Below are 25747 nucleotides of genomic sequence, written 5' to 3'. Positions count from 1 at the left end.
AATGTTAAAGTAATGAGCGTAATGTCATTATGCAGCCAATCAGAAATTACTTTCTTAGCACCAATCAAATGGTTTGTTTTGAACCTTAGCTGTCAATCAATATGAGAAATAAAACTTTGGCGCGATAGTGCATTTTAGACCGTCTTGTGTATCCGTACTACATCGACTTCTTAAAATATGGCTCGTACAAAGCAAACTGCACGTAAATCTACTGGAGGAAAGGCTCCACGAAAACAACTCGCCACTAAAGCTGCGAGGAAAAGCGCACCAGCTACTGGAGGAGTGAAAAAACCACATCGTTACAGACCTGGTACAGTTGCTCTCAGAGAAATCAGAAGATACCAGAAGTCAACCGAGCTCTTGATCCGCAAGTTGCCTTTCCAGCGTCTTGTGCGAGAAATTGCTCAGGACTTCAAAACAGATCTGCGATTCCAGAGCACAGCCGTTATGGCTCTGCAAGAGGCTTCTGAAGCGTACCTTGTTGGCTTGTTCGAGGATACTAACTTGTGTGCCATTCACGCAAAACGAGTTACAATCATGCCTAAAGACATCCAGTTGGCAAGAAGAATTCGTGGGGAACGTGCCTAAGCATCTTACCAAACAAAAAACGGCTATTTTTATAGCCACACATCCATAAAAAATATTACGGCTAGCTTTTTATATCAAACTTTGTCCTGCTTTCTGTTTAAATTTTATGCTACATAAAAATTTTATGCTACATAAAGTTTGACAATGTTAAAAATATGAAGGGCAAGAAAAGTAAAAGCAAGAAAATAAGAAATTTAAAAACGAAAATACTTAAACTTAGGGAATCTAATCTTAAATTTACTCTTTTTTAACTGTTTAAGTGACTTAAACAAGTTTAACTTTGTACCAAGATAATGTTTTTTTGTAAATGTGTGGCTATAAAAATAGCCGTTTGTTAATGTAATAGCCAGATACACACAAATTATTTTTTTGCGGTCTTCTTTGCTGCCTTTTTGGGAGTCTTTTTGACCTTCTTTGCTGCAGGTTTTTTAGCAACAGGCTTCTTTGTGGGTTTCTTAGCTGCTGGTTTCTTAGCCGAGGCTTTCTTTGTGGCAGGCTTCTTTGCTGCTTTCTTTGGCGTGCTCTTCTTTGCTGGCTTCTTTTTTGGTGTACTTTTCTTTGCAGTAGGCTTCTTTGCCGTTGGCTTTTTTGCTGCGGCCTTTTTCTTAGGTTTTTCTTTTTTTACCTGACCTAGCTTGAATGATCCAGAAGCACCAGTGCCTTTAGTTTGAATCAAATCGCCTGATGTTACTCCTCGTTTAAGAGCCATTTTCAGATGATGATCTGAGTTTTCAGCAACTTTGTAATTTGCATGAATATATTTTGTAATAGCTTGGCGAGATGAACCACCGCGTTCCTTTAGGGTAGCGATAGCAGCCTTGATCATGTCCACATATTTAGGGTGATCAGCTGTCTTCTTTGCAGCAGGTTTCTTCTTGGGTGCGATTTTCTTTGGAGAAGCTGCTTCACTCATTTTTAATGTTTTCTTACAACAATCCAACGATAAACGATGCTTGTTATCACAGTAGAAGTATACTAAACATTACCGTGTAAATGAGATATAATTTAAGACGGTGCGAAGTATGCGGACGTAAAAGTACCACTCCCGGGAATTGATTTGGCGCGAAAACAGAAATGTGTGTTTCTGTACATCGTATAATGTCCGTTTTGGGTGCCGCGACTATGCGAAAGCATGTTAATTTTTATTTGTAGTACGACGCAATAGTCTGCAAGAGAAGCTGCTGGAGTTTGAGGTCTTCAGCATTACATCTAGTCTGTTAATTTGGGCTTCTTCCGCGCTCGTGTTAGGATTTTCATAAAGCGTTCTTTGGTTTGCGTTGCGTATGTCGGCCTACATCATCGACACGGCCTGTTTCCGGCTATTAGGAGCAATTCATATATTGGGCACTGCGTTTCGACTTTTTTATTAGACCACAGTAAAAAAATTCACTCACAGAAGTCCCTTTCTTTCATGGCTACAAACACGAAGAATTCTGTCGTAAGTAAAACGAATGCGCAAGCCAAAATGACGATGGGGCGAAGTCATAAGCATGGCCCTGTGGCCCAATGGATAAGGCATCTGACTACGAATCAGGGGATTCCAGGTTCGACTCCTGGCAGGGTCGCACTGTCGCATTTCGGCTGCATGGTCTACTGTGTAACGCGCGCGCACGTTCTGGCGTAATGCGTTGATAAACGGAATGTACGCAGACATATTGGAAAGTAATATCACGCACTTAGTATCGTCGCCTTTGTTAGCATTCATGTAAGTTACCATCCACTCGCTACAGTCGCTCTCCATCCTACGGCTAAATCAACAGCCGTGATTTTTACTATGTCGCCGTCCATCCGTACGCGGTGACAGTTGTAAGCTTTACAGTAACGTGACATGCTCCACAAGCAGTTACGGTGTGTGGACGATGCCTATCATGGCAACGCTTGTTCTTTATCGCTTCTCGGCCTAATGGCTAAGATCAAGTGTAGTATCTGTTCTTATCAGTTTAATATCTGGTAGGCCATTCTCTGAATGGTCAGTATATTAATCTGATTTTTGGCCTTGGGTCATGGAGGTGGATTCATTCACGCCGTGACCACGGGTTGCCTTGGTGTTGCACTATTACCGATGGCGGCCCACATAAGCAATAAAAGAATAATAGCAGTCCTCTTTCCGACGGCACTCTGCATAGTCTACGGCGGGAACAAAACGCGTACACTGGGGGAGAATACAGCCTATGCCCCGCGACACGGCAGTTTATAACACACTCAAGCCACAAGCATTAACAAACTTTGAAGGGTACCCTCATGCTACGGTGCAGTTCCAACTCATACTTACCTGACGGGGAAGTAAAGACTGATCAATGAGGGTTTTCTTCCAGAGTGAGGCTCTTGCATTGCACTACGCTTGGGCTGACCTCTGCGATTACTGCAAACGTCAGTAACTCGACCGTACAATTTCTGGTAGTGGGGGCCTGCGTCCGCGCTCGCCCCCTCCTTAAGTCAAAATGAATGAGCTTAGAAAAGTTGCGCGGCCAAATGTCGGTGGTGACTTAAACGCTAAGGTAAAACCTCGCTTGGCTGTTACGAAACGTGATTGCGATATAAGTCCTCGGAAGGCGGCGGAATTTTATTTTATTTGCCATTCCGTCAGGGTTATTGGATGATCGGCAATAGATCGAGTTTGTATGCATTTGAAAGCTCTTTTTTCTCGTACTATCACCTGAAAATGTCGTAGGAAAATGTCATAGGAAACACTTTCAACAACCGCCACGTTCCTTAATTGTTATAACAAGAAATATATCACAGCAAATGAAAATGAAAAGCCTACGACACCGGGAGTTCCCAGGCGGTCCCCCATCCAAGTACTATCCCGGCCCGACGATGCTTAACTTCCGTGATCAGACGAGAACGGGTGTGTTCATCGTGGTATGGCCGTAGACATTAGTAGGTGCAAATACGTGCAATTTATTTTGACGTTGTGATCAAATTTTTTTATTTAATTTCTTTGAGTTACTTAGGACAAGGCGTATGCATGGATTATCTATTAGACTTTAAGGTTATAGTTTTGTGAAAAAAACAATGTTTTTTTAAAGATGTGTGGCTATAAAAATAGCCGTTGTTTTCTGAGTGTAGCGGTTTACTTCTTCTGTCCTTTGTCGTTCTTCTTTGGGAGTAAGACAGCTTGAATGTTTGGCAAAACACCACCAGCTGCAATGGTTACACCGCTCAAAAGTTTGTTTAATTCTTCATCATTACGAACAGCCAATTGTAAATGTCTTGGAATAATCCTAGCTTTTTTGTTGTCTCTTGCTGCGTTACCAGCCAACTCCAATATCTCAGCAGATAAATATTCCAAGACGGCTGCTAAGTAAACTGGTGCTCCAGATCCAATTCGGTTAGCATAGTGCCCTCTACGAAGGAATCTATGCACTCTACCGACTGGAAATTGAAGTCCAGCTCTTGAGGATCTTGTCTTGGCTTTAGCCTTAGCTTTTCCACCTTTTCCACGTCCAGACATAACTGCGATTTGATTTGTAAGTTAATACAAAAACGTACGAATATTTAACGTAAGTGTTAACGAAATAAACTTTACTCGTTTTTTCATCATAAAAATAGGATCGAAATCATGTTTTTTTAACCAATCATAATTAAGTATTAAACAAAAGATTTTTTTTTTAACCAATTAAATTGCGTATCGGCGTTTTCGGATCGAATTCGATCCGATTTTTTTACTTATAAACAAAAAGTTTTGACTTGCAGTTTAATGCTTATTTACAAGTTAAGTAGCAAAAATTTTTAACCATGTCTGACGCAGCAGCTAAAGGAGGAAAACAGGCACCTAAAGTAGCCAAGAAAGGTGAAAAAAGAGCCGGCAAAAAAGGAGGAAAGATTGGTGGAACTGGTGAAAAGAAACGCAAGAGAAAGAGAAAGGAAAGTTATGCTATTTACATCTACAATGTTTTGAAACAAGTTCACCCAGATGTCGGAGTTTCAAGCAAAGCTATGAGCATCATGAACTCATTTGTCAACGACATCTTTGAGCGCATTGCTTCCGAAGCTTCGCGTTTGGCTCTTCAAAACAAAAAGTCGACCATCTCTTCTCGTGAAATTCAAACCGCAGTACGTCTTCTCTTGCCTGGAGAACTTGCAAAACACGCAGTCAGTGAAGGAACAAAAGCCGTCACAAAATACACAAGCAGCAAGTAAACCAACGTCTACCAAACACAAACGGTCTTTTTTAAGACCACACATCTTTAAAAAAACATTTACTTGGCGTCACTACAAGTTAACCGAAGTTAATAAAACTTCTAAATAATGTGCTTAAGAACACTAGCCTACATTTAAAATACTTCCCCATGTGTGTGTGGATTAGCTTCACTTTTCATACGTATTATTAGCTGTACTTGCAGAAAAGACAAGTACATTGATCCATGTTATTGCTTACATTTAACTTAACCCAGCTTTTCACGGAAACACTCCCAGGCAAATTAACCCTACAAAGTATTTCTAAATTTTTTTTGTGTCATATATGACATAGTATCGTATAGCAATAAATGTAACTGTGACAAGACTTTACACATTGTGTAATTTGGAAGCGTGCACAAAGTAATGTTTTAAAAGATTTGTGGCTATAAAAATAGCCGTTTTTGTTGAGCAATGACAACGCTTAACCTCCGAATCCGTAAAGAGTTCTTCCTTGACGTTTTAAGGCATAAACAACATCCATAGCGGTAACGGTCTTGCGTTTAGCGTGCTCTGTGTAGGTTACAGCATCACGAATAACATTCTCTAAGAAAACCTTCAGTACACCTCTGGTTTCCTCATAGATAAGGCCAGAGATACGTTTGACACCACCTCGTCGAGCAAGACGCCGAATAGCAGGTTTTGTGATTCCCTGAATGTTATCACGAAGAATTTTTCGGTGACGTTTAGCACCTCCTTTTCCCAATCCTTTACCTCCTTTTCCGCGTCCAGACATATTGATATAGTTGCGTACAGAACGAGTACAAAAACAACGTTTGAGTTAACAGAATTCAGACAGCTTTAAAAAGAGGCCATAAAATTACCTACTGCTCGTGGAAACACCCTAATTAACCAATAGAGTTGCGTCATTACAAAATGTTCCGAACATTTTGTACATTTTTTTAAGTAAAACTGTAGTTTTTTTAAAAATTCGTGGTCTTAATGTTTCAGTAAGGCAATAAATTTGGCATCGTTGGAATTCGCCAAACCTTCTGCTACTTACTAAAAAAAAAAAAAGTCAAAAGCTTTTGTGTATCAGAAGATACAGCCGTTTTCCCGTAGCCAAAAAACACAGATTTTATAAAAATGTTAAAGTAATGAGCGTAATGTCATTATGCAGCCAATCAGAAATTACTTTCTTAGCACCAATCAAATGGTTTGTTTTGAACCTTAGCTGTCAATCAATATGAGAAATAAAACTTTGGCGCGATAGTGCATTTTAGACCGTCTTGTGTATCCGTACTACATCGACTTCTTAAAATATGGCTCGTACAAAGCAAACTGCACGTAAATCTACTGGAGGAAAGGCTCCACGAAAACAACTCGCCACTAAAGCTGCGAGGAAAAGCGCACCAGCTACTGGAGGAGTGAAAAAACCACATCGTTACAGACCTGGTACAGTTGCTCTCAGAGAAATCAGAAGATACCAGAAGTCAACCGAGCTCTTGATCCGCAAGTTGCCTTTCCAGCGTCTTGTGCGAGAAATTGCTCAGGACTTCAAAACAGATCTGCGATTCCAGAGCACAGCCGTTATGGCTCTGCAAGAGGCTTCTGAAGCGTACCTTGTTGGCTTGTTCGAGGATACTAACTTGTGTGCCATTCACGCAAAACGAGTTACAATCATGCCTAAAGACATCCAGTTGGCAAGAAGAATTCGTGGGGAACGTGCCTAAGCATCTTACCAAACAAAAAACGGCTATTTTTATAGCCACACATCCATAAAAAATATTACGGCTAGCTTTTTATATCAAACTTTGTCCTGCTTTCTGTTTAAATTTTATGCTACATAAAAATTTTATGCTACATAAAGTTTGACAATGTTAAAAATATGAAGGGCAAGAAAAGTAAAAGCAAGAAAATAAGAAATTTAAAAACGAAAATACTTAAACTTAGGGAATCTAATCTTAAATTTACTCTTTTTTAACTGTTTAAGTGACTTAAACAAGTTTAACTTTGTACCAAGATAATGTTTTTTTGTAAATGTGTGGCTATAAAAATAGCCGTTTGTTAATGTAATAGCCAGATACACACAAATTATTTTTTTGCGGTCTTCTTTGCTGCCTTTTTGGGAGTCTTTTTGACCTTCTTTGCTGCAGGTTTTTTAGCAACAGGCTTCTTTGTGGGTTTCTTAGCTGCTGGTTTCTTAGCCGAGGCTTTCTTTGTGGCAGGCTTCTTTGCTGCTTTCTTTGGCGTGCTCTTCTTTGCTGGCTTCTTTTTTGGTGTACTTTTCTTTGCAGTAGGCTTCTTTGCCGTTGGCTTTTTTGCTGCGGCCTTTTTCTTAGGTTTTTCTTTTTTTACCTGACCTAGCTTGAATGATCCAGAAGCACCAGTGCCTTTAGTTTGAATCAAATCGCCTGATGTTACTCCTCGTTTAAGAGCCATTTTCAGATGATGATCTGAGTTTTCAGCAACTTTGTAATTTGCATGAATATATTTTGTAATAGCTTGGCGAGATGAACCACCGCGTTCCTTTAGGGTAGCGATAGCAGCCTTGATCATGTCCACATATTTAGGGTGATCAGCTGTCTTCTTTGCAGCAGGTTTCTTCTTGGGTGCGATTTTCTTTGGAGAAGCTGCTTCACTCATTTTTAATGTTTTCTTACAACAATCCAACGATAAACGATGCTTGTTATCACAGTAGAAGTATACTAAACATTACCGTGTAAATGAGATATAATTTAAGACGGTGCGAAGTATGCGGACGTAAAAGTACCACTCCCGGGAATTGATTTGGCGCGAAAACAGAAATGTGTGTTTCTGTACATCGTATAATGTCCGTTTTGGGTGCCGCGACTATGCGAAAGCATGTTAATTTTTATTTGTAGTACGACGCAATAGTCTGCAAGAGAAGCTGCTGGAGTTTGAGGTCTTCAGCATTACATCTAGTCTGTTAATTTGGGCTTCTTCCGCGCTCGTGTTAGGATTTTCATAAAGCGTTCTTTGGTTTGCGTTGCGTATGTCGGCCTACATCATCGACACGGCCTGTTTCCGGCTATTAGGAGCAATTCATATATTGGGCACTGCGTTTCGACTTTTTTATTAGACCACAGTAAAAAAATTCACTCACAGAAGTCCCTTTCTTTCATGGCTACAAACACGAAGAATTCTGTCGTAAGTAAAACGAATGCGCAAGCCAAAATGACGATGGGGCGAAGTCATAAGCATGGCCCTGTGGCCCAATGGATAAGGCATCTGACTACGAATCAGGGGATTCCAGGTTCGACTCCTGGCAGGGTCGCACTGTCGCATTTCGGCTGCATGGTCTACTGTGTAACGCGCGCGCACGTTCTGGCGTAATGCGTTGATAAACGGAATGTACGCAGACATATTGGAAAGTAATATCACGCACTTAGTATCGTCGCCTTTGTTAGCATTCATGTAAGTTACCATCCACTCGCTACAGTCGCTCTCCATCCTACGGCTAAATCAACAGCCGTGATTTTTACTATGTCGCCGTCCATCCGTACGCGGTGACAGTTGTAAGCTTTACAGTAACGTGACATGCTCCACAAGCAGTTACGGTGTGTGGACGATGCCTATCATGGCAACGCTTGTTCTTTATCGCTTCTCGGCCTAATGGCTAAGATCAAGTGTAGTATCTGTTCTTATCAGTTTAATATCTGGTAGGCCATTCTCTGAATGGTCAGTATATTAATCTGATTTTTGGCCTTGGGTCATGGAGGTGGATTCATTCACGCCGTGACCACGGGTTGCCTTGGTGTTGCACTATTACCGATGGCGGCCCACATAAGCAATAAAAGAATAATAGCAGTCCTCTTTCCGACGGCACTCTGCATAGTCTACGGCGGGAACAAAACGCGTACACTGGGGGAGAATACAGCCTATGCCCCGCGACACGGCAGTTTATAACACACTCAAGCCACAAGCATTAACAAACTTTGAAGGGTACCCTCATGCTACGGTGCAGTTCCAACTCATACTTACCTGACGGGGAAGTAAAGACTGATCAATGAGGGTTTTCTTCCAGAGTGAGGCTCTTGCATTGCACTACGCTTGGGCTGACCTCTGCGATTACTGCAAACGTCAGTAACTCGACCGTACAATTTCTGGTAGTGGGGGCCTGCGTCCGCGCTCGCCCCCTCCTTAAGTCAAAATGAATGAGCTTAGAAAAGTTGCGCGGCCAAATGTCGGTGGTGACTTAAACGCTAAGGTAAAACCTCGCTTGGCTGTTACGAAACGTGATTGCGATATAAGTCCTCGGAAGGCGGCGGAATTTTATTTTATTTGCCATTCCGTCAGGGTTATTGGATGATCGGCAATAGATCGAGTTTGTATGCATTTGAAAGCTCTTTTTTCTCGTACTATCACCTGAAAATGTCGTAGGAAAATGTCATAGGAAACACTTTCAACAACCGCCACGTTCCTTAATTGTTATAACAAGAAATATATCACAGCAAATGAAAATGAAAAGCCTACGACACCGGGAGTTCCCAGGCGGTCCCCCATCCAAGTACTATCCCGGCCCGACGATGCTTAACTTCCGTGATCAGACGAGAACGGGTGTGTTCATCGTGGTATGGCCGTAGACATTAGTAGGTGCAAATACGTGCAATTTATTTTGACGTTGTGATCAAATTTTTTTATTTAATTTCTTTGAGTTACTTAGGACAAGGCGTATGCATGGATTATCTATTAGACTTTAAGGTTATAGTTTTGTGAAAAAAACAATGTTTTTTTAAAGATGTGTGGCTATAAAAATAGCCGTTGTTTTCTGAGTGTAGCGGTTTACTTCTTCTGTCCTTTGTCGTTCTTCTTTGGGAGTAAGACAGCTTGAATGTTTGGCAAAACACCACCAGCTGCAATGGTTACACCGCTCAAAAGTTTGTTTAATTCTTCATCATTACGAACAGCCAATTGTAAATGTCTTGGAATAATCCTAGCTTTTTTGTTGTCTCTTGCTGCGTTACCAGCCAACTCCAATATCTCAGCAGATAAATATTCCAAGACGGCTGCTAAGTAAACTGGTGCTCCAGATCCAATTCGGTTAGCATAGTGCCCTCTACGAAGGAATCTATGCACTCTACCGACTGGAAATTGAAGTCCAGCTCTTGAGGATCTTGTCTTGGCTTTAGCCTTAGCTTTTCCACCTTTTCCACGTCCAGACATAACTGCGTTTGATTTGTAAGTTAATACAAAAACGTACGAATATTTAACGTAAGTGTTAACGAAATAAACTTTACTCGTTTTTTCATCATAAAAATAGGATCGAAATCATGTTTTTTTAACCAATCATAATTAAGTATTAAACAAAAGATTTTTTTTTTAACCAATTAAATTGCGTATCGGCGTTTTCGGATCGAATTCGATCCGATTTTTTTACTTATAAACAAAAAGTTTTGACTTGCAGTTTAATGCTTATTTACAAGTTAAGTAGCAAAAATTTTTAACCATGTCTGACGCAGCAGCTAAAGGAGGAAAACAGGCACCTAAAGTAGCCAAGAAAGGTGAAAAAAGAGCCGGCAAAAAAGGAGGAAAGATTGGTGGAACTGGTGAAAAGAAACGCAAGAGAAAGAGAAAGGAAAGTTATGCTATTTACATCTACAATGTTTTGAAACAAGTTCACCCAGATGTCGGAGTTTCAAGCAAAGCTATGAGCATCATGAACTCATTTGTCAACGACATCTTTGAGCGCATTGCTTCCGAAGCTTCGCGTTTGGCTCTTCAAAACAAAAAGTCGACCATCTCTTCTCGTGAAATTCAAACCGCAGTACGTCTTCTCTTGCCTGGAGAACTTGCAAAACACGCAGTCAGTGAAGGAACAAAAGCCGTCACAAAATACACAAGCAGCAAGTAAACCAACGTCTACCAAACACAAACGGTCTTTTTTAAGACCACACATCTTTAAAAAAACATTTACTTGGCGTCACTACAAGTTAACCGAAGTTAATAAAACTTCTAAATAATGTGCTTAAGAACACTAGCCTACATTTAAAATACTTCCCCATGTGTGTGTGGATTAGCTTCACTTTTCATACGTATTATTAGCTGTACTTGCAGAAAAGACAAGTACATTGATCCATGTTATTGCTTACATTTAACTTAACCCAGCTTTTCACGGAAACACTCCCAGGCAAATTAACCCTACAAAGTATTTCTAAATTTTTTTTGTGTCATATATGACATAGTATCGTATAGCAATAAATGTAACTGTGACAAGACTTTACACATTGTGTAATTTGGAAGCGTGCACAAAGTAATGTTTTAAAAGATTTGTGGCTATAAAAATAGCCGTTTTTGTTGAGCAATGACAACGCTTAACCTCCGAATCCGTAAAGAGTTCTTCCTTGACGTTTTAAGGCATAAACAACATCCATAGCGGTAACGGTCTTGCGTTTAGCGTGCTCTGTGTAGGTTACAGCATCACGAATAACATTCTCTAAGAAAACCTTCAGTACACCTCTGGTTTCCTCATAGATAAGGCCAGAGATACGTTTGACACCACCTCGTCGAGCAAGACGCCGAATAGCAGGTTTTGTGATTCCCTGAATGTTATCACGAAGAATTTTTCGGTGACGTTTAGCACCTCCTTTTCCCAATCCTTTACCTCCTTTTCCGCGTCCAGACATATTGATATAGTTGCGTACAGAACGAGTACAAAAACAACGTTTGAGTTAACAGAATTCAGACAGCTTTAAAAAGAGGCCATAAAATTACCTACTGCTCGTGGAAACACCCTAATTAACCAATAGAGTTGCGTCATTACAAAATGTTCCGAACATTTTGTACATTTTTTTTAAGTAAAACTGTAGTTTTTTTAAAAATTCGTGGTCTTAATGTTTCAGTAAGGCAATAAATTTGGCATCGTTGGAATTCGCCAAACCTTCTGCTACTTACTAAAAAAAAAAAAAGTCAAAAGCTTTTGTGTATCAGAAGATACAGCCGTTTTCCCGTAGCCAAAAAACACAGATTTTATAAAAATGTTAAAGTAATGAGCGTAATGTCATTATGCAGCCAATCAGAAATTACTTTCTTAGCACCAATCAAATGGTTTGTTTTGAACCTTAGCTGTCAATCAATATGAGAAATAAAACTTTGGCGCGATAGTGCATTTTAGACCGTCTTGTGTATCCGTACTACATCGACTTCTTAAAATATGGCTCGTACAAAGCAAACTGCACGTAAATCTACTGGAGGAAAGGCTCCACGAAAACAACTCGCCACTAAAGCTGCGAGGAAAAGCGCACCAGCTACTGGAGGAGTGAAAAAACCACATCGTTACAGACCTGGTACAGTTGCTCTCAGAGAAATCAGAAGATACCAGAAGTCAACCGAGCTCTTGATCCGCAAGTTGCCTTTCCAGCGTCTTGTGCGAGAAATTGCTCAGGACTTCAAAACAGATCTGCGATTCCAGAGCACAGCCGTTATGGCTCTGCAAGAGGCTTCTGAAGCGTACCTTGTTGGCTTGTTCGAGGATACTAACTTGTGTGCCATTCACGCAAAACGAGTTACAATCATGCCTAAAGACATCCAGTTGGCAAGAAGAATTCGTGGGGAACGTGCCTAAGCATCTTACCAAACAAAAAACGGCTATTTTTATAGCCACACATCCATAAAAAATATTACGGCTAGCTTTTTATATCAAACTTTGTCCTGCTTTCTGTTTAAATTTTATGCTACATAAAAATTTTATGCTACATAAAGTTTGACAATGTTAAAAATATGAAGGGCAAGAAAAGTAAAAGCAAGAAAATAAGAAATTTAAAAACGAAAATACTTAAACTTAGGGAATCTAATCTTAAATTTACTCTTTTTTAACTGTTTAAGTGACTTAAACAAGTTTAACTTTGTACCAAGATAATGTTTTTTTGTAAATGTGTGGCTATAAAAATAGCCGTTTGTTAATGTAATAGCCAGATACACACAAATGTATTTTTTTGCGGTCTTCTTTGCTGCCTTTTTGGGAGTCTTTTTGACCTTCTTTGCTGCAGGTTTTTTAGCAACAGGCTTCTTTGTGGGTTTCTTAGCTGCTGGTTTCTTAGCCGAGGCTTTCTTTGTGGCAGGCTTCTTTGCTGCTTTCTTTGGCGTGCTCTTCTTTGCTGGCTTCTTTTTTGGTGTACTTTTCTTTGCAGTAGGCTTCTTTGCCGTTGGCTTTTTTGCTGCGGCCTTTTTCTTAGGTTTTTCTTTTTTTACCTGACCTAGCTTGAATGATCCAGAAGCACCAGTGCCTTTAGTTTGAATCAAATCGCCTGATGTTACTCCTCGTTTAAGAGCCATTTTCAGATGATGATCTGAGTTTTCAGCAACTTTGTAATTTGCATGAATATATTTTGTAATAGCTTGGCGAGATGAACCACCGCGTTCCTTTAGGGTAGCGATAGCAGCCTTGATCATGTCCACATATTTAGGGTGATCAGCTGTCTTCTTTGCAGCAGGTTTCTTCTTGGGTGCGATTTTCTTTGGAGAAGCTGCTTCACTCATTTTTAATGTTTTCTTACAACAATCCAACGATAAACGATGCTTGTTATCACAGTAGAAGTATACTAAACATTACCGTGTAAATGAGATATAATTTAAGACGGTGCGAAGTATGCGGACGTAAAAGTACCACTCCCGGGAATTGATTTGGCGCGAAAACAGAAATGTGTGTTTCTGTACATCGTATAATGTCCGTTTTGGGTGCCGCGACTATGCGAAAGCATGTTAATTTTTATTTGTAGTACGACGCAATAGTCTGCAAGAGAAGCTGCTGGAGTTTGAGGTCTTCAGCATTACATCTAGTCTGTTAATTTGGGCTTCTTCCGCGCTCGTGTTAGGATTTTCATAAAGCGTTCTTTGGTTTGCGTTGCGTATGTCGGCCTACATCATCGACACGGCCTGTTTCCGGCTATTAGGAGCAATTCATATATTGGGCACTGCGTTTCGACTTTTTTATTAGACCACAGTAAAAAAATTCACTCACAGAAGTCCCTTTCTTTCATGGCTACAAACACGAAGAATTCTGTCGTAAGTAAAACGAATGCGCAAGCCAAAATGACGATGGGGCGAAGTCATAAGCATGGCCCTGTGGCCCAATGGATAAGGCATCTGACTACGAATCAGGGGATTCCAGGTTCGACTCCTGGCAGGGTCGCACTGTCGCATTTCGGCTGCATGGTCTACTGTGTAACGCGCGCGCACGTTCTGGCGTAATGCGTTGATAAACGGAATGTACGCAGACATATTGGAAAGTAATATCACGCACTTAGTATCGTCGCCTTTGTTAGCATTCATGTAAGTTACCATCCACTCGCTACAGTCGCTCTCCATCCTACGGCTAAATCAACAGCCGTGATTTTTACTATGTCGCCGTCCATCCGTACGCGGTGACAGTTGTAAGCTTTACAGTAACGTGACATGCTCCACAAGCAGTTACGGTGTGTGGACGATGCCTATCATGGCAACGCTTGTTCTTTATCGCTTCTCGGCCTAATGGCTAAGATCAAGTGTAGTATCTGTTCTTATCAGTTTAATATCTGGTAGGCCATTCTCTGAATGGTCAGTATATTAATCTGATTTTTGGCCTTGGGTCATGGAGGTGGATTCATTCACGCCGTGACCACGGGTTGCCTTGGTGTTGCACTATTACCGATGGCGGCCCACATAAGCAATAAAAGAATAATAGCAGTCCTCTTTCCGACGGCACTCTGCATAGTCTACGGCGGGAACAAAACGCGTACACTGGGGGAGAATACAGCCTATGCCCCGCGACACGGCAGTTTATAACACACTCAAGCCACAAGCATTAACAAACTTTGAAGGGTACCCTCATGCTACGGTGCAGTTCCAACTCATACTTACCTGACGGGGAAGTAAAGACTGATCAATGAGGGTTTTCTTCCAGAGTGAGGCTCTTGCATTGCACTACGCTTGGGCTGACCTCTGCGATTACTGCAAACGTCAGTAACTCGACCGTACAATTTCTGGTAGTGGGGGCCTGCGTCCGCGCTCGCCCCCTCCTTAAGTCAAAATGAATGAGCTTAGAAAAGTTGCGCGGCCAAATGTCGGTGGTGACTTAAACGCTAAGGTAAAACCTCGCTTGGCTGTTACGAAACGTGATTGCGATATAAGTCCTCGGAAGGCGGCGGAATTTTATTTTATTTGCCATTCCGTCAGGGTTATTGGATGATCGGCAATAGATCGAGTTTGTATGCATTTGAAAGCTCTTTTTTCTCGTACTATCACCTGAAAATGTCGTAGGAAAATGTCATAGGAAACACTTTCAACAACCGCCACGTTCCTTAATTGTTATAACAAGAAATATATCACAGCAAATGAAAATGAAAAGCCTACGACACCGGGAGTTCCCAGGCGGTCCCCCATCCAAGTACTATCCCGGCCCGACGATGCTTAACTTCCGTGATCAGACGAGAACGGGTGTGTTCATCGTGGTATGGCCGTAGACATTAGTAGGTGCAAATACGTGCAATTTATTTTGACGTTGTGATCAAATTTTTTTATTTAATTTCTTTGAGTTACTTAGGACAAGGCGTATGCATGGATTATCTATTAGACTTTAAGGTTATAGTTTTGTGAAAAAAACAATGTTTTTTTAAAGATGTGTGGCTATAAAAATAGCCGTTGTTTTCTGAGTGTAGCGGTTTACTTCTTCTGTCCTTTGTCGTTCTTCTTTGGGAGTAAGACAGCTTGAATGTTTGGCAAAACACCACCAGCTGCAATGGTTACACCGCTCAAAAGTTTGTTTAATTCTTCATCATTACGAACAGCCAATTGTAAATGTCTTGGAATAATCCTAGCTTTTTTGTTGTCTCTTGCTGCGTTACCAGCCAACTCCAATATCTCAGCAGATAAATATTCCAAGACGGCTGCTAAGTAAACTGGTGCTCCAGATCCAATTCGGTTAGCATAGTGCCCTCTACGAAGGAATCTATGCACTCTACCGACTGGAAATTGAAGTCCAGCTCTTGAGGATCTTGTCTTGGCTTTAGCCTTAGCTTTTCCACCTTTTCCACGTCCAGACATAACTGCGATTTGATTTGTAAGTTAATACAAAAACGTACGAATATTTAACGTAAGTGTTAACGAAATAAACTTTACTCGTTTTTTCATCATAAAAATAGGATCGAAATCATGTTTTTTTAACCAATCATAATTAAGTATTAAACAAAAGATTTTTTTTTTAACCAATTAAATTGCGTATCGGCGTTTTCGGATCGAATTCGATCCGATTTTTTTACTTATAAACAAAAAGTTTTGACTTGCAGTTTAATGCTTATTTACAAGTTAAGTAGCAAAAATTTTTAACCATGTCTGACGCAGCAGCTAAAGGAGGAAAACAGGCACCTAAAGTAGCCAAGAAAGGTGAAAAAAGAGCCGGCAAAAAAGGAGGAAAGATTGGTGGAACTGGTGAAAAGAAACGCAAGAGAAAGAGAAAGGAAAGTTATGCTATTTACATCTACAATGTTTTGAAACAAGTTCACCCAGATGTCGGAGTTTCAAGCAAAGCTATGAGCATCATGAACTCATTTGTCAACGACATCTTTGAGCGCATTGCTTCCGAAGCTTCGCGTTTGGCTCTTCAAAACAAAAAGTCGACCATCTCTTCTCGTGAAATTCAAACCGCAGTACGTCTTCTCTTGCCTGGAGAACTTGCAAAACACGCAGTCAGTGAAGGAACAAAAGCCGTCACAAAATACACAAGCAGCAAGTAAACCAACGTCTACCAAACACAAACGGTCTTTTTTAAGACCACACATCTTTAAAAAAACATTTACTTGGCGTCACTACAAGTTAACCGAAGTTAATAAAACTTCTAAATAATGTGCTTAAGAACACTAGCCTACATTTAAAATACTTCCCCATGTGTGTGTGGATTAGCTTCACTTTTCATACGTATTATTAGCTGTACTTGCAGAAAAGACAAGTACATTGATCCATGTTATTGCTTACATTTAACTTAACCCAGCTTTTCACGGAAACACTCCCAGGCAAATTAACCCTACAAAGTATTTCTAAATTTTTTTTGTGTCATATATGACATAGTATCGTATAGCAATAAATGTAACTGTGACAAGACTTTACACATTGTGTAATTTGGAAGCGTGCACAAAGTAATGTTTTAAAAGATTTGTGGCTATAAAAATAGCCGTTTTTGTTGAGCAATGACAACGCTTAACCTCCGAATCCGTAAAGAGTTCTTCCTTGACGTTTTAAGGCATAAACAACATCCATAGCGGTAACGGTCTTGCGTTTAGCGTGCTCTGTGTAGGTTACAGCATCACGAATAACATTCTCTAAGAAAACCTTCAGTACACCTCTGGTTTCCTCATAGATAAGGCCAGAGATACGTTTGACACCACCTCGTCGAGCAAGACGCCGAATAGCAGGTTTTGTGATTCCCTGAATGTTATCACGAAGAATTTTTCGGTGACGTTTAGCACCTCCTTTTCCCAATCCTTTACCTCCTTTTCCGCGTCCAGACATATTGATATAGTTGCGTACAGAACGAGTACAAAAACAACGTTTGAGTTAACAGAATTCAGACAGCTTTAAAAAGAGGCCATAAAATTACCTACTGCTCGTGGAAACACCCTAATTAACCAATAGAGTTGCGTCATTACAAAATGTTCCGAACATTTTGTACATTTTTTTAAGTAAAACTGTAGTTTTTTTAAAAATTCGTGGTCTTAATGTTTCAGTAAGGCAATAAATTTGGCATCGTTGGAATTCGCCAAACCTTCTGCTACTTACTAAAAAAAAAAAAAGTCAAAAGCTTTTGTGTATCAGAAGATACAGCCGTTTTCCCGTAGCCAAAAAACACAGATTTTATAAAAATGTTAAAGTAATGAGCGTAATGTCATTATGCAGCCAATCAGAAATTACTTTCTTAGCACCAATCAAATGGTTTGTTTTGAACCTTAGCTGTCAATCAATATGAGAAATAAAACTTTGGCGCGATAGTGCATTTTAGACCGTCTTGTGTATCCGTACTACATCGACTTCTTAAAATATGGCTCGTACAAAGCAAACTGCACGTAAATCTACTGGAGGAAAGGCTCCACGAAAACAACTCGCCACTAAAGCTGCGAGGAAAAGCGCACCAGCTACTGGAGGAGTGAAAAAACCACATCGTTACAGACCTGGTACAGTTGCTCTCAGAGAAATCAGAAGATACCAGAAGTCAACCGAGCTCTTGATCCGCAAGTTGCCTTTCCAGCGTCTTGTGCGAGAAATTGCTCAGGACTTCAAAACAGATCTGCGATTCCAGAGCACAGCCGTTATGGCTCTGCAAGAGGCTTCTGAAGCGTACCTTGTTGGCTTGTTCGAGGATACTAACTTGTGTGCCATTCACGCAAAACGAGTTACAATCATGCCTAAAGACATCCAGTTGGCAAGAAGAATTCGTGGGGAACGTGCCTAAGCATCTTACCAAACAAAAAACGGCTATTTTTATAGCCACACATCCATAAAAAATATTACGGCTAGCTTTTTATATCAAACTTTGTCCTGCTTTCTGTTTAAATTTTATGCTACATAAAAATTTTATGCTACATAAAGTTTGACAATGTTAAAAATATGAAGGGCAAGAAAAGTAAAAGCAAGAAAATAAGAAATTTAAAAACGAAAATACTTAAACTTAGGGAATCTAATCTTAAATTTACTCTTTTTTAACTGTTTAAGTGACTTAAACAAGTTTAACTTTGTACCAAGATAATGTTTTTTTGTAAATGTGTGGCTATAAAAATAGCCGTTTGTTAATGTAATAGCCAGATACACACAAATTATTTTTTTGCGGTCTTCTTTGCTGCCTTTTTGGGAGTCTTTTTGACCTTCTTTGCTGCAGGTTTTTTAGCAACAGGCTTCTTTGTGGGTTTCTTAGCTGCTGGTTTCTTAGCCGAGGCTTTCTTTGTGGCAGGCTTCTTTGCTGCTTTCTTTGGCGTGCTCTTCTTTGCTGGCTTCTTTTTTGGTGTACTTTTCTTTGCAGTAGGCTTCTTTGCCGTTGGCTTTTTTGCTGCGGCCTTTTTCTTAGGTTTTTCTTTTTTTACCTGACCTAGCTTGAATGATCCAGAAGCACCAGTGCCTTTAGTTTGAATCAAATCGCCTGATGTTACTCCTCGTTTAAGAGCCATTTTCAGATGATGATCTGAGTTTTCAGCAACTTTGTAATTTGCATGAATATATTTTGTAATAGCTTGGCGAGATGAACCACCGCGTTCCTTTAGGGTAGCGATAGCAGCCTTGATCATGTCCACATATTTAGGGTGATCAGCTGTCTTCTTTGCAGCAGGTTTCTTCTTGGGTGCGATTTTCTTTGGAGAAGCTGCTTCACTCATTTTTAATGTTTTCTTACAACAATCCAACGATAAACGATGCTTGTTATCACAGTAGAAGTATACTAAACATTACCGTGTAAATGAGATATAATTTAAGACGGTGCGAAGTATGCGGACGTAAAAGTACCACTCCCGGGAATTGATTTGGCGCGAAAACAGAAATGTGTGTTTCTGTACATCGTATAATGTCCGTTTTGGGTGCCGCGACTATGCGAAAGCATGTTAATTTTTATTTGTAGTACGACGCAATAGTCTGCAAGAGAAGCTGCTGGAGTTTGAGGTCTTCAGCATTACATCTAGTCTGTTAATTTGGGCTTCTTCCGCGCTCGTGTTAGGATTTTCATAAAGCGTTCTTTGGTTTGCGTTGCGTATGTCGGCCTACATCATCGACACGGCCTGTTTCCGGCTATTAGGAGCAATTCATATATTGGGCACTGCGTTTCGACTTTTTTATTAGACCACAGTAAAAAAATTCACTCACAGAAGTCCCTTTCTTTCATGGCTACAAACACGAAGAATTCTGTCGTAAGTAAAACGAATGCGCAAGCCAAAATGACGATGGGGCGAAGTCATAAGCATGGCCCTGTGGCCCAATGGATAAGGCATCTGACTACGAATCAGGGGATTCCAGGTTCGACTCCTGGCAGGGTCGCACTGTCGCATTTCGGCTGCATGGTCTACTGTGTAACGCGCGCGCACGTTCTGGCGTAATGCGTTGATAAACGGAATGTACGCAGACATATTGGAAAGTAATATCACGCACTTAGTATCGTCGCCTTTGTTAGCATTCATGTAAGTTACCATCCACTCGCTACAGTCGCTCTCCATCCTACGGCTAAATCAACAGCCGTGATTTTTACTATGTCGCCGTCCATCCGTACGCGGTGACAGTTGTAAGCTTTACAGTAACGTGACATGCTCCACAAGCAGTTACGGTGTGTGGACGATGCCTATCATGGCAACGCTTGTTCTTTATCGCTTCTCGGCCTAATGGCTAAGATCAAGTGTAGTATCTGTTCTTATCAGTTTAATATCTGGTAGGCCATTCTCTGAATGGTCAGTATATTAATCTGATTTTTGGCCTTGGGTCATGGAGGTGGATTCATTCACGCCGTGACCACGGGTTGCCTTGGTGTTGCACTATTACCGATGGCGGCCCACATAAGCAATAAAAGAATAATAGCAGTCCTCTTTCCGACGGCACTCTGCATAGTCTACGGCGGGAACAAAACGCGTACACTGGGGGAGAATACAGCCTATGCCCCGCGACACGGCAGTTTATAACACACTCAAGCCACAAGCATTAACAAACTTTGAAGGGTACCCTCATGCTACGGTGCAGTTCCAACTCATACTTACCTGACGGGGAAGTAAAGACTGATCAATGAGGGTTTTCTTCCAGAGTGAGGCTCTTGCATTGCACTACGCTTGGGCTGACCTCTGCGATTACTGCAAACGTCAGTAACTCGACCGTACAATTTCTGGTAGTGGGGGCCTGCGTCCGCGCTCGCCCCCTCCTTAAGTCAAAATGAATGAGCTTAGAAAAGTTGCGCGGCCAAATGTCGGTGGTGACTTAAACGCTAAGGTAAAACCTCGCTTGGCTGTTACGAAACGTGATTGCGATATAAGTCCTCGGAAGGCGGCGGAATTTTATTTTATTTGCCATTCCGTCAGGGTTATTGGATGATCGGCAATAGATCGAGTTTGTATGCATTTGAAAGCTCTTTTTTCTCGTACTATCACCTGAAAATGTCGTAGGAAAATGTCATAGGAAACACTTTCAACAACCGCCACGTTCCTTAATTGTTATAACAAGAAATATATCACAGCAAATGAAAATGAAAAGCCTACGACACCGGGAGTTCCCAGGCGGTCCCCCATCCAAGTACTATCCCGGCCCGACGATGCTTAACTTCCGTGATCAGACGAGAACGGGTGTGTTCATCGTGGTATGGCCGTAGACATTAGTAGGTGCAAATACGTGCAATTTATTTTGACGTTGTGATCAAATTTTTTTATTTAATTTCTTTGAGTTACTTAGGACAAGGCGTATGCATGGATTATCTATTAGACTTTAAGGTTATAGTTTTGTGAAAAAAACAATGTTTTTTTAAAGATGTGTGGCTATAAAAATAGCCGTTGTTTTCTGAGTGTAGCGGTTTACTTCTTCTGTCCTTTGTCGTTCTTCTTTGGGAGTAAGACAGCTTGAATGTTTGGCAAAACACCACCAGCTGCAATGGTTACACCGCTCAAAAGTTTGTTTAATTCTTCATCATTACGAACAGCCAATTGTAAATGTCTTGGAATAATCCTAGCTTTTTTGTTGTCTCTTGCTGCGTTACCAGCCAACTCCAATATCTCAGCAGATAAATATTCCAAGACGGCTGCTAAGTAAACTGGTGCTCCAGATCCAATTCGGTTAGCATAGTGCCCTCTACGAAGGAATCTATGCACTCTACCGACTGGAAATTGAAGTCCAGCTCTTGAGGATCTTGTCTTGGCTTTAGCCTTAGCTTTTCCACCTTTTCCACGTCCAGACATAACTGCGATTTGATTTGTAAGTTAATACAAAAACGTACGAATATTTAACGTAAGTGTTAACGAAATAAACTTTACTCGTTTTTTCATCATAAAAATAGGATCGAAATCATGTTTTTTTAACCAATCATAATTAAGTATTAAACAAAAGATTTTTTTTTTAACCAATTAAATTGCGTATCGGCGTTTTCGGATCGAATTCGATCCGATTTTTTTACTTATAAACAAAAAGTTTTGACTTGCAGTTTAATGCTTATTTACAAGTTAAGTAGCAAAAATTTTTAACCATGTCTGACGCAGCAGCTAAAGGAGGAAAACAGGCACCTAAAGTAGCCAAGAAAGGTGAAAAAAGAGCCGGCAAAAAAGGAGGAAAGATTGGTGGAACTGGTGAAAAGAAACGCAAGAGAAAGAGAAAGGAAAGTTATGCTATTTACATCTACAATGTTTTGAAACAAGTTCACCCAGATGTCGGAGTTTCAAGCAAAGCTATGAGCATCATGAACTCATTTGTCAACGACATCTTTGAGCGCATTGCTTCCGAAGCTTCGCGTTTGGCTCTTCAAAACAAAAAGTCGACCATCTCTTCTCGTGAAATTCAAACCGCAGTACGTCTTCTCTTGCCTGGAGAACTTGCAAAACACGCAGTCAGTGAAGGAACAAAAGCCGTCACAAAATACACAAGCAGCAAGTAAACCAACGTCTACCAAACACAAACGGTCTTTTTTAAGACCACACATCTTTAAAAAAACATTTACTTGGCGTCACTACAAGTTAACCGAAGTTAATAAAACTTCTAAATAATGTGCTTAAGAACACTAGCCTACATTTAAAATACTTCCCCATGTGTGTGTGGATTAGCTTCACTTTTCATACGTATTATTAGCTGTACTTGCAGAAAAGACAAGTACATTGATCCATGTTATTGCTTACATTTAACTTAACCCAGCTTTTCACGGAAACACTCCCAGGCAAATTAACCCTACAAAGTATTTCTAAATTTTTTTTGTGTCATATATGACATAGTATCGTATAGCAATAAATGTAACTGTGACAAGACTTTACACATTGTGTAATTTGGAAGCGTGCACAAAGTAATGTTTTAAAAGATTTGTGGCTATAAAAATAGCCGTTTTTGTTGAGCAATGACAACGCTTAACCTCCGAATCCGTAAAGAGTTCTTCCTTGACGTTTTAAGGCATAAACAACATCCATAGCGGTAACGGTCTTGCGTTTAGCGTGCTCTGTGTAGGTTACAGCATCACGAATAACATTCTCTAAGAAAACCTTCAGTACACCTCTGGTTTCCTCATAGATAAGGCCAGAGATACGTTTGACACCACCTCGTCGAGCAAGACGCCGAATAGCAGGTTTTGTGATTCCCTGAATGTTATCACGAAGAATTTTTCGGTGACGTTTAGCACCTCCTTTTCCCAATCCTTTACCTCCTTTTCCGCGTCCAGACATATTGATATAGTTGCGTACAGAACGAGTACAAAAACAACGTTTGAGTTAACAGAATTCAGACAGCTTTAAAAAGAGGCCATAAAATTACCTACTGCTCGTGGAAACACCCTAATTAACCAATAGAGTTGCGTCATTACAAAATGTTCCGAACATTTTGTACATTTTTTTAAGTAAAACTGTAGTTTTTTTAAAAATTCGTGGTCTTAATGTTTCAGTAAGGCAATAAATTTGGCATCGTTGGAATTCGCCAAACCTTCTGCTACTTACTAAAAAAAAAAAAAGTCAAAAGCTTTTGTGTATCAGAAGATACAGCCGTTTTCCCGTAGCCAAAAAACACAGATTTTATAAAAATGTTAAAGTAATGAGCGTAATGTCATTATGCAGCCAATCAGAAATTACTTTCTTAGCACCAATCAAATGGTTTGTTTTGAACCTTAGCTGTCAATCAATATGAGAAATAAAACTTTGGCGCGATAGTGCATTTTAGACCGTCTTGTGTATCCGTACTACATCGACTTCTTAAAATATGGCTCGTACAAAGCAAACTGCACGTAAATCTACTGGAGGAAAGGCTCCACGAAAACAACTCGCCACTAAAGCTGCGAGGAAAAGCGCACCAGCTACTGGAGGAGTGAAAAAACCACATCGTTACAGACCTGGTACAGTTGCTCTCAGAGAAATCAGAAGATACCAGAAGTCAACCGAGCTCTTGATCCGCAAGTTGCCTTTCCAGCGTCTTGTGCGAGAAATTGCTCAGGACTTCAAAACAGATCTGCGATTCCAGAGCACAGCCGTTATGGCTCTGCAAGAGGCTTCTGAAGCGTACCTTGTTGGCTTGTTCGAGGATACTAACTTGTGTGCCATTCACGCAAAACGAGTTACAATCATGCCTAAAGACATCCAGTTGGCAAGAAGAATTCGTGGGGAACGTGCCTAAGCATCTTACCAAACAAAAAACGGCTATTTTTATAGCCACACATCCATAAAAAATATTACGGCTAGCTTTTTATATCAAACTTTGTCCTGCTTTCTGTTTAAATTTTATGCTACATAAAAATTTTATGCTACATAAAGTTTGACAATGTTAAAAATATGAAGGGCAAGAAAAGTAAAAGCAAGAAAATAAGAAATTTAAAAACGAAAATACTTAAACTTAGGGAATCTAATCTTAAATTTACTCTTTTTTAACTGTTTAAGTGACTTAAACAAGTTTAACTTTGTACCAAGATAATGTTTTTTTGTAAATGTGTGGCTATAAAAATAGCCGTTTGTTAATGTAATAGCCAGATACACACAAATTATTTTTTTGCGGTCTTCTTTGCTGCCTTTTTGGGAGTCTTTTTGACCTTCTTTGCTGCAGGTTTTTTAGCAACAGGCTTCTTTGTGGGTTTCTTAGCTGCTGGTTTCTTAGCCGAGGCTTTCTTTGTGGCAGGCTTCTTTGCTGCTTTCTTTGGCGTGCTCTTCTTTGCTGGCTTCTTTTTTGGTGTACTTTTCTTTGCAGTAGGCTTCTTTGCCGTTGGCTTTTTTGCTGCGGCCTTTTTCTTAGGTTTTTCTTTTTTTACCTGACCTAGCTTGAATGATCCAGAAGCACCAGTGCCTTTAGTTTGAATCAAATCGCCTGATGTTACTCCTCGTTTAAGAGCCATTTTCAGATGATGATCTGAGTTTTCAGCAACTTTGTAATTTGCATGAATATATTTTGTAATAGCTTGGCGAGATGAACCACCGCGTTCCTTTAGGGTAGCGATAGCAGCCTTGATCATGTCCACATATTTAGGGTGATCAGCTGTCTTCTTTGCAGCAGGTTTCTTCTTGGGTGCGATTTTCTTTGGAGAAGCTGCTTCACTCATTTTTAATGTTTTCTTACAACAATCCAACGATAAACGATGCTTGTTATCACAGTAGAAGTATACTAAACATTACCGTGTAAATGAGATATAATTTAAGACGGTGCGAAGTATGCGGACGTAAAAGTACCACTCCCGGGAATTGATTTGGCGCGAAAACAGAAATGTGTGTTTCTGTACATCGTATAATGTCCGTTTTGGGTGCCGCGACTATGCGAAAGCATGTTAATTTTTATTTGTAGTACGACGCAATAGTCTGCAAGAGAAGCTGCTGGAGTTTGAGGTCTTCAGCATTACATCTAGTCTGTTAATTTGGGCTTCTTCCGCGCTCGTGTTAGGATTTTCATAAAGCGTTCTTTGGTTTGCGTTGCGTATGTCGGCCTACATCATCGACACGGCCTGTTTCCGGCTATTAGGAGCAATTCATATATTGGGCACTGCGTTTCGACTTTTTTATTAGACCACAGTAAAAAAATTCACTCACAGAAGTCCCTTTCTTTCATGGCTACAAACACGAAGAATTCTGTCGTAAGTAAAACGAATGCGCAAGCCAAAATGACGATGGGGCGAAGTCATAAGCATGGCCCTGTGGCCCAATGGATAAGGCATCTGACTACGAATCAGGGGATTCCAGGTTCGACTCCTGGCAGGGTCGCACTGTCGCATTTCGGCTGCATGGTCTACTGTGTAACGCGCGCGCACGTTCTGGCGTAATGCGTTGATAAACGGAATGTACGCAGACATATTGGAAAGTAATATCACGCACTTAGTATCGTCGCCTTTGTTAGCATTCATGTAAGTTACCATCCACTCGCTACAGTCGCTCTCCATCCTACGGCT

At 40.4% G+C, this 25747-nt stretch overlaps 4 protein-coding genes and 17 non-coding genes across 21 annotated transcripts in view; 13 read left to right on the top strand and 8 right to left on the bottom strand.

The window, feature by feature from the left end:
- Positions 1 to 2080: 2080 nt before the first annotated feature.
- On the top strand, positions 2081 to 2153 carry Trnar-acg (transfer RNA arginine (anticodon ACG)). The gene has a single exon. It is a non-coding gene; the product is annotated as a tRNA-Arg (tRNA).
- Positions 2154 to 2475: 322 nt separating this feature from the next.
- Positions 2476 to 2667, top strand: LOC130660639 (U2 spliceosomal RNA). The gene has a single exon (XR_008987837.1). It is a non-coding gene; the product is annotated as a U2 spliceosomal RNA (small nuclear RNA).
- A 185-nt stretch (positions 2668 to 2852) lies between these two features.
- Positions 2853 to 3017, top strand: LOC130659582 (U1 spliceosomal RNA). The gene has a single exon (XR_008986786.1). It is a non-coding gene; the product is annotated as a U1 spliceosomal RNA (small nuclear RNA).
- Positions 3018 to 3345: 328 nt separating this feature from the next.
- On the bottom strand, positions 3346 to 3464 carry LOC130659296 (5S ribosomal RNA). The gene has a single exon (XR_008986507.1). It is a non-coding gene; the product is annotated as a 5S ribosomal RNA (ribosomal RNA).
- A 15-nt stretch (positions 3465 to 3479) lies between these two features.
- On the bottom strand, positions 3480 to 4184 carry LOC130657574 (late histone H2A.2.2-like). Its single transcript, XM_057460563.1, has one exon. It carries the CDS (start codon positions 4040 to 4042, stop codon positions 3662 to 3664), a length of 381 nt encoding a protein of 126 aa, XP_057316546.1. The 5' UTR covers positions 4043 to 4184; the 3' UTR covers positions 3480 to 3661.
- Positions 4185 to 7932: 3748 nt separating this feature from the next.
- Trnar-acg (transfer RNA arginine (anticodon ACG)) lies at positions 7933 to 8005 on the top strand. The gene has a single exon. It is a non-coding gene; the product is annotated as a tRNA-Arg (tRNA).
- A 322-nt stretch (positions 8006 to 8327) lies between these two features.
- LOC130660638 (U2 spliceosomal RNA) lies at positions 8328 to 8519 on the top strand. Its single transcript, XR_008987836.1, has one exon. It is a non-coding gene; the product is annotated as a U2 spliceosomal RNA (small nuclear RNA).
- Positions 8520 to 8704: 185 nt separating this feature from the next.
- Positions 8705 to 8869, top strand: LOC130659581 (U1 spliceosomal RNA). The gene has a single exon (XR_008986785.1). It is a non-coding gene; the product is annotated as a U1 spliceosomal RNA (small nuclear RNA).
- Positions 8870 to 9197: 328 nt separating this feature from the next.
- On the bottom strand, positions 9198 to 9316 carry LOC130659284 (5S ribosomal RNA). The gene has a single exon (XR_008986495.1). It is a non-coding gene; the product is annotated as a 5S ribosomal RNA (ribosomal RNA).
- A 15-nt stretch (positions 9317 to 9331) lies between these two features.
- Positions 9332 to 25747, bottom strand: part of LOC130656679 (late histone H2A.2.2-like) — a 22633-nt gene continuing 6217 nt past the window's right edge. The window contains exon 2 of the mRNA XM_057459579.1: positions 9332 to 9896. Coding sequence (XP_057315562.1) covers positions 9514 to 9894 — 381 coding nt within the window. The 5' untranslated portion in view covers positions 9895 to 9896 and the 3' untranslated portion in view covers positions 9332 to 9513. The remainder of the gene's footprint in view (positions 9897 to 25747) is intronic.
- Trnar-acg (transfer RNA arginine (anticodon ACG)) lies at positions 13786 to 13858 on the top strand. The gene has a single exon. It is a non-coding gene; the product is annotated as a tRNA-Arg (tRNA).
- Positions 14181 to 14372, top strand: LOC130660637 (U2 spliceosomal RNA). Its single transcript, XR_008987835.1, has one exon. It is a non-coding gene; the product is annotated as a U2 spliceosomal RNA (small nuclear RNA).
- Positions 14558 to 14722, top strand: LOC130659578 (U1 spliceosomal RNA). The gene has a single exon (XR_008986783.1). It is a non-coding gene; the product is annotated as a U1 spliceosomal RNA (small nuclear RNA).
- LOC130659271 (5S ribosomal RNA) lies at positions 15051 to 15169 on the bottom strand. The gene has a single exon (XR_008986482.1). It is a non-coding gene; the product is annotated as a 5S ribosomal RNA (ribosomal RNA).
- Positions 15185 to 15838, bottom strand: LOC130656681 (late histone H2A.2.2-like). The gene has a single exon (XM_057459581.1). It carries the CDS (start codon positions 15745 to 15747, stop codon positions 15367 to 15369), a length of 381 nt encoding a protein of 126 aa, XP_057315564.1. The 5' UTR covers positions 15748 to 15838; the 3' UTR covers positions 15185 to 15366.
- Positions 19638 to 19710, top strand: Trnar-acg (transfer RNA arginine (anticodon ACG)). Its single transcript has one exon. It is a non-coding gene; the product is annotated as a tRNA-Arg (tRNA).
- On the top strand, positions 20033 to 20224 carry LOC130660636 (U2 spliceosomal RNA). The gene has a single exon (XR_008987834.1). It is a non-coding gene; the product is annotated as a U2 spliceosomal RNA (small nuclear RNA).
- LOC130659577 (U1 spliceosomal RNA) lies at positions 20410 to 20574 on the top strand. The gene has a single exon (XR_008986782.1). It is a non-coding gene; the product is annotated as a U1 spliceosomal RNA (small nuclear RNA).
- On the bottom strand, positions 20903 to 21021 carry LOC130659258 (5S ribosomal RNA). The gene has a single exon (XR_008986470.1). It is a non-coding gene; the product is annotated as a 5S ribosomal RNA (ribosomal RNA).
- Positions 21037 to 21689, bottom strand: LOC130656680 (late histone H2A.2.2-like). Its single transcript, XM_057459580.1, has one exon. It carries the CDS (start codon positions 21597 to 21599, stop codon positions 21219 to 21221), a length of 381 nt encoding a protein of 126 aa, XP_057315563.1. The 5' UTR covers positions 21600 to 21689; the 3' UTR covers positions 21037 to 21218.
- On the top strand, positions 25490 to 25562 carry Trnar-acg (transfer RNA arginine (anticodon ACG)). Its single transcript has one exon. It is a non-coding gene; the product is annotated as a tRNA-Arg (tRNA).

Source organism: Hydractinia symbiolongicarpus, chromosome 9 (assembly GCF_029227915.1).
Source record: "Hydractinia symbiolongicarpus strain clone_291-10 chromosome 9, HSymV2.1, whole genome shotgun sequence".
NCBI classification, from domain to species: Eukaryota; Metazoa; Cnidaria; class Hydrozoa; order Anthoathecata; family Hydractiniidae; genus Hydractinia; species Hydractinia symbiolongicarpus.
Note: the sequence above shows the minus strand (reverse complement) of the source record. Positions and strands in the feature narration are given on the sequence as shown.